This window comes from Pyxicephalus adspersus, chromosome 6 (assembly GCF_032062135.1).
Source record: "Pyxicephalus adspersus chromosome 6, UCB_Pads_2.0, whole genome shotgun sequence".
In the NCBI taxonomy this organism is placed as follows: Eukaryota; Metazoa; Chordata; class Amphibia; order Anura; family Pyxicephalidae; genus Pyxicephalus; species Pyxicephalus adspersus.
Genome location: NC_092863.1, coordinates 26,247,333 through 26,260,907, shown reverse-complemented (window position 1 = coordinate 26,260,907; position 13,575 = coordinate 26,247,333). Strand labels below are relative to the sequence as shown.

Below are 13,575 nucleotides of genomic sequence, written 5' to 3'. Positions count from 1 at the left end.
TTAATTCCGACACAATGGCAAGTGAAGGTGGAGAGTGGGGAGTTTCTCATTCACTTGCCATCCATAGGAGGAGTATATATTCCAATGTAACAGTATCTGCTCTGTAAAACGCCCATACGGGCGGAGTACGGATTTCTAGGTGTCCGCCCCTAACAGGGAGTAAGTCGTATACTCTCATGCCCCTACTGACATGTGCGCATGCGTGCCATTTTGGGCAAACACTGTCACTGAAGTAAGGGCGGAAGCTCCATATCAGCCTGACAACCACCAAGTGATTAGTCATTTTTTTTTTAAAAAAAAGATAACCTAACTTTAGTCACTCCAATGTAATTTATCATATTACATCTCCACAAATAAGGTTTACAACATTTCTATTTAATATCTTTTACAATAAAGACTATTAAATGCTATTGGAAACTAACCTATCTATGCTTTACCCTTTGACATCATGCCCAATTGTGGCCCTATAAGTTAAGTGTTTCTATTTCTTTTATTGTAGACAATAACAGAACAATGTAACAACTAGGAACTTAATTTTCAATGTAGATAATACTAGAAAAAAAGTAGTAACTACTTTGTATAGAAATTATTATACTATATCAGTTGCTAATATTAATACAATATCATGTACAATAATTACAGATATCAACATAACCCATAGGGGAATCACACATGGGTAATAATACATCAACACAATAAGGGAAAAGTAAGTATTTTTCTTATAGAAAACCACTTCATAATCAAAATTCACTTTGTCTACCTTTAAATCATCCCTGTACTATCTTAACTGATAGAGGTTCACATAAATAGTAAAACTAGGATCTAGACATGTGAATAGTTTTCATCTGATATCATCCTAGTATAAATCCAGGAGCTTGGATACCTCCATTTATCTACAGCACATCAACCAGAATAGCGAAGAACCCTTTGAGTATAAGAGCAGAGTCCAACCATCCATGCTGTTGGAATTTTTTGGAAAACTAAATAAAATACATATAATGTAAATTTTACCATGCAGTACAATCCATCCTCGATCCCATTTTTTGGACATTAGGATAAGTATTGATTCTGACCAAACCTAGGGTTTCCAACCTGTATTGAAAACCAGCTCCTGGTAATACCACTAAACACTAAAACAAAGCATACCATACTCTCAGTACCTCGGATTTAAATGAAATTGTTCAAAAAATGATAATTTCGAAATAGCTAAAAGGATTTACAGAGGGGGATATGCTAAAACAACCCTAAAAAAAAAGCTTACAACAGAGCCAGGAAATTGAACCGTTTATCTATAATATGTATCTAAATATATACAACTAAAAATGGGAAAGAGAAGGATGCTATTGAAGTAAGAATTATTACCAAATATTCTTCCCAACACAAGTTGCTAAGAATTATCTGTAACCAATTCTGGCCAACCTTACTATCAGACCAATGTATAAGGAAACATATAAACCATTATCCTCAATTCACCTTTAGAAAATTACTCTCTTTGAGGGATAAACTGGTCCATAGCCACTATAAAAAAGATGAAGGCAAACACATAACTAGTATTGAAATTCGTCCCTGCGGTTCATGCAACCAATGTAAATTTGTGGATGGGTTGAGCCACATAAAAGACTTCCTAATTCCTGTCACCTTCATCCCTAGACTGACTCAAAATTTTAATTGCAAAACTAGAGGAGTTGTATACTTAGCCTTTTGCACCTGTGGGTGCTTCTATGTGGGAAAGACAACGCGGCAATTTAAAAAGAGTATATGAACATATCTACAACATCAATAATGGTAAAATCGTAACCCCGCTTAGCCTCGACATGGCCAATCACCACAACTTAAACGAAAAAGAAATTAAATTCACAGTCCTCGAGAATGTTCCATATGACCTCGGTGGCAGTAATTGGGATAGGATCTTATTGCAAAAAGAAACCAAGTGGATCTTCAACCTGGATGCCACTATTCACCAAGGCCTAAATGAAGCAGTTAGCTTCAAACTGTTTCTATAACACCATCTCAATAATTTGATGAATCAATAATCTAATTAAACATTCTTATATTCCCTTCTAAGGATAATGACATCTTATAAGAACCCTCTATTCTGTCTGCTCTGTGTCTTTTTTGTTGTGTGTTGACCACTATGTCTTTGTTGTTTTATCTTTTTTACTTCTCCTCTTTTTCATGTATCATATATGAGGATAACTTGATAATGTACTAATCTATAACTATGTTGATTCACATATATAAAATGTACTAACAGTAATTTGGAAATATGGGATACACTTTATTGTATTGACTATTTGACATACATGCAAAGACCTGATAGAATAAAATTTATATTCTTTACTGTAGAGACCTTTTATAAAAAACATTGATTGTATATATACTTAAATTCATTCAACATAATGTGTATTATTCATGTTCCCTTACTCTGACAAATGATAGAAGTCTTTTCTAATAACATTGACTATTAATATTTAATTTATAATTAATATTTGTTGAAAACCCCATTCTTAACCTCCCAACCGTTAAGCCCGTACTTTTTCGTATTAAAAAAAGTTGCAATTATCAATAACCCCGTACTTTTCTCACTCCCCACTTACCTGGTCCCGCTGTGCTCATCCAGCGTCGTGTCTGTGTTCCAGCGTCATCCTCCAGCGTCGATCTCCCTCTCCAGCATCGGGTGCCGTCTCCTGGTCCCGCTCATCGTCCCACGTCGTTATCCTTCCAGCGCCGGGTGCTCTCTGAAACAAGAAACAAGTGTGCGGGAAATTCAAATTGAAACTCATTCATTAATTTTGTATTGGATTGGATACAGGAGTTTCAAACATTTTTTCTATTCATTATATCTACTAGACCCCTATTCGGACATATTTCTGTAAGTTACAGGTCTACAATTTAAAAAAATCAACATCAGTGTAACGCCCAGGTTGTTAAATGTCTTTTTTTTGTGTATAAGGTTTATAGCACTTGATTTACAAAATTGCTCCCATTGGTCCTACTTCTCAGCTGCAGAAGCAGCACCCAGCCATTCTAGATATCCTCTTGTTTTTGCTCATAAACTCAGGGCGGTGGGCGGACCTTCGTCCAACAGGTTCCAGCCCACCGCCCCTTGAGTAATGGGTGCCTTTCAGCTCCGACGTTCCCTTGGGTGACATCCCAGGGTACGCGCCGGATGACGTGTTGGCGGGTCCGCCCACTGGATGTGGGATAGATCTTTGGCATAAATGGAACACCGGTATTTTCTACACACAGGGCGAGTTTCTATCAGCAGCTTGAGACTTCAGTCTCCTTCCATACACACTGGTGCTTTCTTGTCTTCCAGTTTGGGATCTGTATATTTCTTCTTTTTATTTTGGCAACTTGTTTGAGGGTTTGAAAAGTTGAAAAAGTGATTGGTGCAATCGTCATTTATAGTGCGGATATGGGCTTAGATCTCCCCAAGCTACAGTATATATACTTTTACATTCATTCTGCTTTGTTGTACAGAGCCAATGTAACAATACAACAACATTTCTTTACTCTTTTTTTTTGATGCTTTTGAGCACATTTAGTGTCTTATACATATAATCCATTGGTTTATATATATAATACATAATTATGTAATATACATTAAATTAAAATCTCTATTATAAGAGTAAATGATTATATAACTACTATAAAGCTGGCAGATAACAGTCTGAACCAAACTTAATTCATTCAAACTTGTTCTTGTTTTCAATCTCTTATAACATCCTTGAGAGGGTATAGAGATGGTTGGACTGATATGAGCATCATTGTAAGTCTTTTTGATGAATAAATCATTTGTACTTTCTTTGTGTCTTTTTATATATGTATTTGTATATTCTGTTTATATGAATTAGTTTTTTGATCATGTATTAATATTATAGATCTCCTAAATCGTCCCGATGAAGCGGATTGTATTCTCCGCGAAACGCGTAGACAAGTTGTAAAAGCACTTTCTGGTGTTTACACAGGAGATTTTGTATCTTTTGTATGTTTTTTTTTAATTTTTGTAAAAAGTGTGGATATTTACTTCATCTTGTAATAAAGGTTTTTAAATAATTTTACCTTGTAAAATTAGTTGTCCAAAAATCCCAAAATTATTTCTTTTCTTTTTCATTTGGTTCTAAAAAATGGGGATGTGGCCTATTGTGAATTTTGATAGAGGATATTCCATTCTTTTATAATATTTCCAAATGAAATACAATAAAAAATATAATGCTCAGTATCATTACCATTATCAAGTTTATAGCATTTCTAACTTTCCATTTTCTCTGCGATCGACAAAGCACAATATTTACATTTTACATCTCTTTTCTTTGCTAAATCTATAATGCATACAGAAGCAAATAAATGGAAAGGAAAGCACATGCAAGCAAGACCTAACAGCTGATTCTGGAGTACAGCGCCAACAAAACATAAACGGCGCCTCCAGAAAACAGTGTAAATTTGAAAATGCACTCCGAAATCCATGCCGGAAAACTGAAGGAACCGGATTATCAATGGTTGAATTTTTGATGTCAACCTGTATATACTTTTTTTCTTTTCTTTTTAAAGCTTGAGACTCTACTATATATAGTTTTTGTCCAGCCCATCACCATGTACTAAATTTTGAATTTGAGATTTTCTTATTTAAGAATAATATAAAATTGGATATACAGATAAAGAACATGACAGTATCTATTAATACTTACCGGTACTTACTTAATTGTTTGTGTCATATATGTAATAGATACATGCATTTTAATTATTGTTTATGAACAGTTGCAGGAATTCCCTTGCTCTTTGAGCAAAACATGTCAGGCATAAAGACCCAAATGGCAATTTACTTTCATGATCCCATGTGCTACTTGTAACATGGGTATAAAGCAGGATTAGGTTATTTGTGTTTAGGCAGGGCATTAGCATAGTCGATCCATGCTAAGCCAAGGGCGAATCTCTTTTTGTAATAAAAAATTATTTGTCTAGTTTTTTTTTTGCCTGAAAGCCTGTCTCATTTTTGTCCTTTGTACATATATTATAGGGCAGCATGGTGGCTCAGTGGTTAGCACTCTTGTCTTTGCAGCACTAGGCCCCAGGTTTGAATCCCAGACAGGGCACTATCTGTATGGAGTTTTCAGGTTTGCCCCGTGTCAGTGTGGGTTTCCTCCAGCTACTCAGGTTTCCTCTCACATCCCAAAAACATGCAGTGAAGTTAATTGGCTTCCTAAAAAAAAAAAAAAAAAAAAAAGTTGACCTTAGACTACATTAATGACACATGACTATGGTAGGGACATTAGATTGTGAGCCCCTTTCTGGGACAGTGTCATGACTCACATAAAAGATCTTCCCTGGTGTTTGGGTGGGCACATAGAATTTGCCTTTCTTTATTACCCAAGGCAAAAAGGCCAAAGAACATCCTTTTATATGAGCTGCAAACTACTTCAGGTGCGGGCCTTGCCCTTTTTGTGCCACCGCCTGCTTCCTAATAACTGAGCCTGGTATTTCCATAACACAGGGTGTATGATCCATGTAGGACTTGCAGGTAATGGATGGAGGAGTAACAGTTATTAGATCAGTAGTAGCTGTATCCTAAAACGCCCATAGACTCAGTACCAAAGAACATACATGATTTATTAGACCAGGGATGTCGGCTGTAATTTACATCCATGCCACAAATCTCTATCATGTGTTCCACTAGAATTCTGAAAGAGAGCTGGAGGTGGAGAGATGGAGTGGCTGCTTAACACCACGTATGCTGGGCCTGAGGATTTCATGTGTAATCATAATGTGCAGCAAACTACCTGCGTGCCCCTGTATTTTGGTGCGCTAATAGAATGTCGGAAGAAAGAAAACAAATGTGCTCTTCCGAGTACTTCTACAAGCAGGCTGTCATTATTTGTACACGCCTGGGAATTCAATCCGGACCTCCCAGTATTTGTTTCAGTTTGGAGCCAAGGCGCCTCTTTAAAGGATGGCTTTATCGGAGAGAGAAGGACGAGAAGGAAGAGATGGGGCAAGAAGGGAACAGCTAATGGATGGATTATATGGTAGGGAGGGATGGAGCTCTTTAAGGCTCTCCCTGAAGCTGGAAGACACACACACACACACATATATACATACACACACACACACACACACACAATCCTCCTCTGCCTGGGTGGTCTCTACTTTGGTGAGCTGTTGCTAAGCAGCTAATAATAGTCATGTTTGTTGAGTATATTTTTTTTGCTCTATGTCAGCCAATAGGATGGCAGAAATGGCAGCATCTGACAGCCCAGGGGTGGTCCTCTTGTTTGGCCCGCCTTTCCTCTTTCTCCAAATGGAGAGTTTCTTTGCCTCTCCCCTCCCACATCTCATCTATTGAAGCAAGGGAGAAAGAGAGCGCAGAGCTTGCAGCTGAGGAAAGTTTCCCAGGGCCCCAGCTACGGTTCAGGTTGCTGCAGTCTCTGAAGCCATGCGATCTGCCATAAGGACGACTCGCCTCTGGAGTTCCCTTCTCTTCTCTATCGCATCCGCGGTTGTTAAGCTGCACTGAGGCACACAGAGAGGCAGCCAGCCTCAGGAGGTTTGGGTGTGCATCATAATCAGGAGGATTGCACGCTGTGGGATATCGCTGTGATATTTTTCTCCTGCTGGCGGTCGGAGGGTTCATTCCAGGGGAAGGCAGGCGATGTGGGATTAGTTTGCAGCTCTGGTGTGGTGTCTCTGGTGTTTGTGAAGCCTGGTGCGTCCTATGGTGTCACCCCCCCCCTCCTCCTCCTCTCTCTCTCTCTGGCTCTCACACATAAACAAACACTTTCTGAATGTGGCAAGCGGCTCAGACCTCCGGATCGCGAAATGTGGCCATGGAAGGCGCAAAGTTTCACTCGCCGCCGCGAGAAGCATGAAGAGGAGAGCCGTGCCAGCCAAGGAAGGAGAAGCCGCAGCCTTTGCCTTTCTTCTTCCCTCATCGCATCTCTGCACCAGCTAAGCCTGGGTGACGATCGCCAGGCATCTCCTTACCAGCGCCGCTCACCACCGGACACAGCATGGCCTCGGCTGCCTGGCCTGATGAGGTGCGGGGCGCCGGGGGTGCGGGTGCCTGGTCGAGGGTAACCCAAAGGAGGGCACGGAGCCGGGGGCCTGGAGGGCCGCCTGACGTGGACTATCTGAAGCGGCCGAGCTACTGCGATGCGAGCTTCGCCCTGCAGCAGATCTCAGAGGTGAATAATGGGGCATTGTGGTGTTATGTCAGGGGGTCATGTGTGTGAGTACATAGGGGGTTGTTACAATCACAGGGGGGGGGGGGCTGGTTGGGGACTGTTAGTGACACCTGTGGCCCATTGTGTGCCCCCCTTCCCCCGGCATGCATTCTGATCCCCTCCAGGGAACGGACCCCCTTATGCTCCCAGTGCACAGAGGAACAGACCATGTGGCTGCCCTCTTCCCTTCACCAACTTCGTCCTGGCTCTGCTTCCTAGCATTCATGTAGCAAGCTGTAAAAGCAAGCATCCTTCTGTTTACTGAGTCTATTCAACTTAAGGGTTGGTTTGCTAAAGGAACGTTGACTGTTCACTTAGCAAAGTGAATTGTCCTCCAGCAAGGAATATATCACTTCCCTTAGTAAATGCTGTGAAAAAACAGTTTGCAAGGGACACCCTATCACATGCAAGTTAGAAATAGGTTTTTGCTTGCACATGATTGGTTGGTTGAAGTTAGCAGGGCTTTTTATTATTATTATTATTAATAAACAGGATTTATATAGCGCCAACATAATAAATAGGGGTTGCAAATGACAGAGTAATACAGGAGGGGACCCTGCCCCGAAGAGCTTACGATCTAGTGGATTCACCTCATTCACATTTGCAAGGAGAGAGATAATTCATTTATGTAAAACTGCCTTTAGTTCCATAAATCCTGATGTGTTTTTATGTAGCAAGGTAAATGTTCATTACCTTCACAATTTGTGTTCACTGCAATCTTTCAAGCACTTGCAATGTAAAATCCTGTTGTTTCTTCATTCCTCTGCACTTGATTGGGTATTGAAAGTGAACAGAAGTTAAGTTTACACCCAACTCTATGCCACAGTCTTCTGAGATCTGTATATATAAATGTACTTTTGGTTTGGTAAAAAATAATATAATGGTCTATAGAACCTTTATTTGGTTGTGGATACAGAAACAAACATCATCAGCAGTGCTCCACACGCATTAGTTAGTGGCGCCATGTTGAAGACATGTAATATGGGGGTATTTCGACAAAATTTAGGAAATGACCTTAATGGCTGTGATGTTTTGCCATTGGAAACTTTAACACTGTGTGTATGAGTTTTTTTTTTTTTTTTTTTCTTCTAGGGGAAGGCTACGGGCAGGAAAGCTCCATTGTGGCTTCGAGGAATGTTTCAAGGACTATTATTTAAACTTGGTTGCTACATACAAAAAAACTGTGGCAAGTTTTTGGTAGTGGGTCTGTTGATATTTGGTGCTTTTGCTGTAGGATTACGAGCAGCAAACCTAGAGACAAACATGGAGGAACTTTGGGTGGAAGGTAAGAAAACCTCGTGTTTTATTAAAATATACATCATGTCTTTATTATGCTTGAAAAGGATGCCTAATTGTGCAAATGTTATCCATATGGTCAAGCCTGTGCGCTCCTAATGTTCATCACAGTGCCAGGGATTTTGCTGCCGTTTATGACTTTAGACTTTTGCTAGATTTGCTTCGTTAGTATTTGCTTCAGCATGTGGCGCATTGTACAGAAAATCTGATCTGCTGTATAATAGTAATTGAACTGGTCCTTTTTTGCGAGCGCAAGGCCCCTTGCAGGAAGACTTGCACATTACAACCTGTAGAGATCTGTGTGTGTGGTCTTGTTTTGGACAGCTTTCAAGTTTTGCTTCTAGGGGGAGGGGAGTGTGCAACGTATGTCTGAAGGTAAAAAAAAACTGTGGGTATATTAGGAAAAAAGCAGTGTGCTTCTCAGATTGGATGATTGTAGATTTACAATTTACGGCCAGTGTAGTGCAGCTGCAGTATTCAGTTTGCTTGTCTTGTGGGAAAAAAAAGTTTACAAAATCCTTGCCATTGATTGTGGCTCATTATGGTCCCACTGTTCTACAGTTTGCAGGGCATAAACTTCCTTGGCAATGCCTAAGTTATGACCAGTTACTGTTTGCAAAACCATCTGATATGCATATGCTTGTTCATGGTCGATAATGTTCTAAGACTTAGAACATTAGAACCTTAGTACAGCAAGTTTTAGGATCACAGCCAGCAGCCTGAAACTTTACAAAACAAGCTGGCAATGGTAGCTCCAACATTTCCATTCTAATAGATTGCATTTAAATAATATGTTGCTCTGTTAGGGGGTTCAGGGGTTTTAGGATTCTCCTCCTTGTTCTCCTTTTTCTTCTGTGTCAAACTGTAATATAAACTAATTAAATATGGAGCTTTGGAAACTGTCTTGGTTTTTGTTTCAGTCCGTTTTTATTGAATATTAATAACATAACAGAACAAGAACAGAAAATGACACATATATAAACACGGGGGGCTTTCAGCCCTTACTTGCAAAAACACAGAATACAAAAAGTGACATTTTACATTGACATATCAGTACTTGGAAACTGTCTTGGTTTTTATTGCTGTCTCCAATTGGTAGATTTGTTCTAGGTGACTGGAAATATCCCACCTTTGAAAGTTTTGCCATTAAAAGATTTCTTTTAACATGCAGTTCTAATGACAAGTATAAAATTTTAGATTTCTTTCAATTTTCTGTCCAAATGACAGTGGTCATTTTATTAAAATATTATGAGTGAGTCTTCCTATTAACTTGTGTTAAATTAAAGCAGCAGATTCAAAATTAATCTGTGCATGCTAGGGTGCTAAAACTGGGCACAACCCTTGTTTTTGTAATGCACTACTGTGCCTTGTTGCATGTTACTCACTCCTGGCTGGTGAAACAAATGGCTTGGAATCAAGTGGAGTTACAAAACCCAGTTTTCTGATATTGTGCATGTGTGTCTGCTTAACTGTCAGTTTTGTTTTAAATTGCTTTTTTTCCTTTTTCCTTGCTGACCTCTAGAGGGGAGTGGCCAAGGTTGGTAAATTGATAAATCACAAGGTTGATAAAAAATAAATCACAGGTTAATTAGGTTCCTGGCAGACTCTCCTTGAGCTTGCTCACTCTTGGCTGGTGAAACTAGTGACTTGAAATCAAGTGGAGTAAACACAGGAATTTAAAAACAAAAGGAGTTAAATCCCTTTAGTAACAACAAACTGTAAGTAAACTTTTATAACTCCTTGTAAACGAAACATTTAACTGGGAAAATTAGTGGTAGCAAGGTGTAAGGTTTGATTCAGTGCACAGTCTGCCATATGTATGTACAAATGGACCAACAGCTCCTTGGTGAATACCACTGTCACAGATGTGAGCAAGTCGCCCTTCTGGTATCTCGGATTGGAGAGCGGGAGAAGCACATTGCAACACTGAAATCAGCTGATCACCTTGATAGGGTTCTCCTGCTGCCTGAGCCAGGTAGTTAATGGCTTAGATTTGGAGGGTGGAGAAGTTAATCTGGATGAACATGTAGGGAGTTGGGTTACTATAATTAGAGGGAGTGGTAGCGGCACCCAGAAAAGGAAGGCCAGCCCTGTATTTGAGCACCCAATGATTTTATGATCAGGAGGACTGATAGAATAGTTTGTCACCTGGATCCCTTCAATCGAATGGTTTGCCGTCTCCCTGGTGCCAGGGTTCGCCATGTGGTGGACAGAGTGGACAAATTACTGGGAGGGGCTGGACAGGACCCAGCTGTCTTTGTTCATGTTGGAACCGATTACAAGATAGATGTAAGATGCAGGATCCTTAAAAATCAGATTAAACTAGGTTTCAGTTGAAGGAATGGACCTCCAAGGTTATGTTCTCTGGAATATTGCCTGTGCCATGCGTTACACAGGAAAGGCAGGGGGAGCTTTGACAGCTAAACGCATGGCTTAAGTCCTGGTGCAAAAAGGAGGGGTTTGGGTTCATAGAACACTGGGCTGACTTTTCATTGGGGTAGAACCTGTATGCCAGAGATGGTTTGCATTTAAATGAAAGGGGGTCTGCTGTGCTAGGGGAAAGATTTAAGGGAATGGTGGAGGGATATTTAAACTAGGACAGAGGGGAAAGGGACAGTTAATAAGGTGGCATAAAGGTTAGTCATTGGGGATAGTTGGGGGGAGGGTTATGGATAAATGTATGGGATTTCCCATGTTACAAACAAACATTGGATTGTGCAGTACTAGTTGTACTGAAAAACTATTTAGCAAACAATGCTGGTAAATGCAGCCAAGGTATATAGAGCCTGTTCACCAATGTTAGAAGTCTAGCAAATAAAATACGGTTGGAAGCCTTAATGAGTAAAGGGCATTATGACTTAGTTGCCATTTTGGTTCCTGGCTTTGTTCTTCACAGGACTGGGCTTTCAATATTCCTAGTTATACTCTTTCGTAAAAAAAAAAAAAAAAAAGTCAAACGAAAGGGTGGTTGGGTCTGTCTATGTGAGAAGTGATCTGAAAGTGATTGTGAAAGAAGAAATTGGCGGATAGAACAATTGATAAGGTTGAGGCATTATGGGTGGAGTTGAATGTGGGGATGCATAAAACACAGTTAACTATTGGAGTCTGGCTTAGGCCCCCCAGTGCTAAGGAAGAAATAGAAAATCATCTACTAGCACAGATAGTTGTAATAGTTTTAATCATGGGAGATTTCAGCTACCCTGACATTGACTAGAGCAGCGATGGCGAACCTATGGCACGCGTGCCAGCTGTGGCACGCGAAGGCCTTGCAGCTGGCACGCGGGAAGGTCCGCAATTAAGATATGAGGTGCTTCGGGAGGCGAGTGTGCCTGTGTCTGCTTTGCAGCTCACCTGGCAACAGGGCCGGACTGGCCATTGGGAGGACCGGGCATTGTCCCGGTGGGCCGCGGCCCATCCTCCTGTGCTGGCTGCAGTCCTGTGAGTGGATGTTTAGAATGGGAATGTTTCAAGTCTGTTCTACAAAAGCACACTTAAAAACGTATTCCAATTGTTAATAAGTTTAAGAGGCTAAAATGGAAACCTGTGTGGCTCGCAGCTATTGTTAAAAAAGCCATAAGGAACAAGAAAAGGGCATTCCAAAAACATAAAAATGAAGGATCAACTTCATCATTAGAAAATAAAAAGAATATAACAAAAGATGTAAAAAGTGATAAAATGTGCAAAACATCAAAATGAAAGACAGATTGCAAGGGTAAGTAGGGCAAACCCCCTAACTTTTTATGTAGGCCCCTTAAAGGATGTCTCTGGGTTGGTAACTGGGGATAAAGAAAAGGCGGCTTTACACTTATTTTATTTTTTATTTTTTTTTTAGCTTTGTGTACACAAAGGAAAATGTCAGAGCTCAAGTCCAAAATAATAATAGCAATGCCACTGCTTTAACCTCCTGGGCGGTTCTTTTCTGTCTGGATTTATATGTCTAAAAGCGGTACATTGTTTTTCACGAGAATCGTGTCAAAATATTAAATTAAATAAATTTTAAAAAAAATTTTAATTAAAAAAAAAAATAGATATACTCATACTATTATACTGTAAAATAAATGTTCATGAAAGACAACGTACTGTTTTTACACATAAAAATCCACTGTATTGCATTTAAAACAGGTATTTTGTATTATATGCAATACAAATTTATTTGAAACTTCTGCCCCACCGGCAACGTATGCACACACTGACGTCACTGGGAACTCCCCCAGGACTCGAGTGCAGAAGACGCAGGAGGAAGAAGAAAGAAGGTGCAAACGAAGAGAGAAGACGCAAAAGACAACGCGGGACCCTGGCGAATCGGATAATCGATTTACAACTTTTTCCCTTTAGGTTTACCTACCCCGAGTCTGACTCGGGGTTACTGCTTTTAGCTTCTTTTTTCTACCCCCATTCACACTCTGGGTTTACCGCTCAGGGGGTTAAATGAGTCACAAGGGCTCAAAGTTGATATGATTGAGAAACCGGCAAAATTAAGGTTGACAAAGCACCAGTACCTGATAGATTACATCCACGTGTTCTCTAAGAGCTGAGGTTGGTTATTTCAAAGCCATTATATCTAATTTTGGAGACTCTTTAGTCACTGGCATGGTTCAGATGGATTGGCATCATTACTAGGTAACTACAGACCAGTTAGTTTAACGTCCATAGTTGGAAAGGTCCTAGAGAGTTTGTTAAAGAATCACATAGGGGAGTGATAGTCAGCATGGCTTCAAGAAAGACCAAAGTTGTCAAACAAATTTACTCTTTTTATGAGGAAATAAGTAAACAGGTAGACAGTGGAATAGCAGTTGATATAGTGTACTTGGACTTTGCTAAAACATTTGACACTGTAACCCACAGACGGTTAGGTTAATATGCAAGTTAGGGTCAATAGGTTTAGAACAGTCAATCTGAAAATGGATAGAGAACTGGCTTAAAGACCGCATCCTGAGAGTTGTAATTTATGATTCATACTCTGAATGGTCTAAGGTTATTAGTGGTGTACCCCAGGGTTCAGTGTTGGGACCTTTACTGTTTAACATCTTTATAAATGATATAGAGTTTAAGATTAAAA

The 13,575-nt window shown here is 39.9% G+C and overlaps 1 protein-coding gene across 6 annotated transcripts in view; it reads left to right on the top strand.

Annotated features, from left to right (window-relative positions):
- The first annotated feature begins 6,291 nt into the window (after positions 1-6,291).
- PTCH1 (patched 1) overlaps positions 6,292-13,575 on the top strand; it is an 80,151-nt gene continuing 72,867 nt past the window's right edge. For 3 of the 6 annotated variants that reach the window (XR_011921338.1, XR_011921340.1, XM_072414981.1), the window contains exons 1-2: positions 6,295-7,181; positions 8,313-8,505. Coding sequence is in view for 3 of the 6 variants with exons in the window: in XM_072414981.1 (XP_072271082.1) it covers positions 7,008-7,181; positions 8,313-8,505 (367 nt within the window). In the remaining 3 variants the exon portion in view is untranslated. Of the gene's footprint in view, positions 7,182-8,312; positions 8,506-13,575 lie in introns of all 6 variants that reach the window. The other 3 variants (XM_072414982.1, XR_011921339.1, XM_072414979.1) reach the window with 3 other exon arrangements.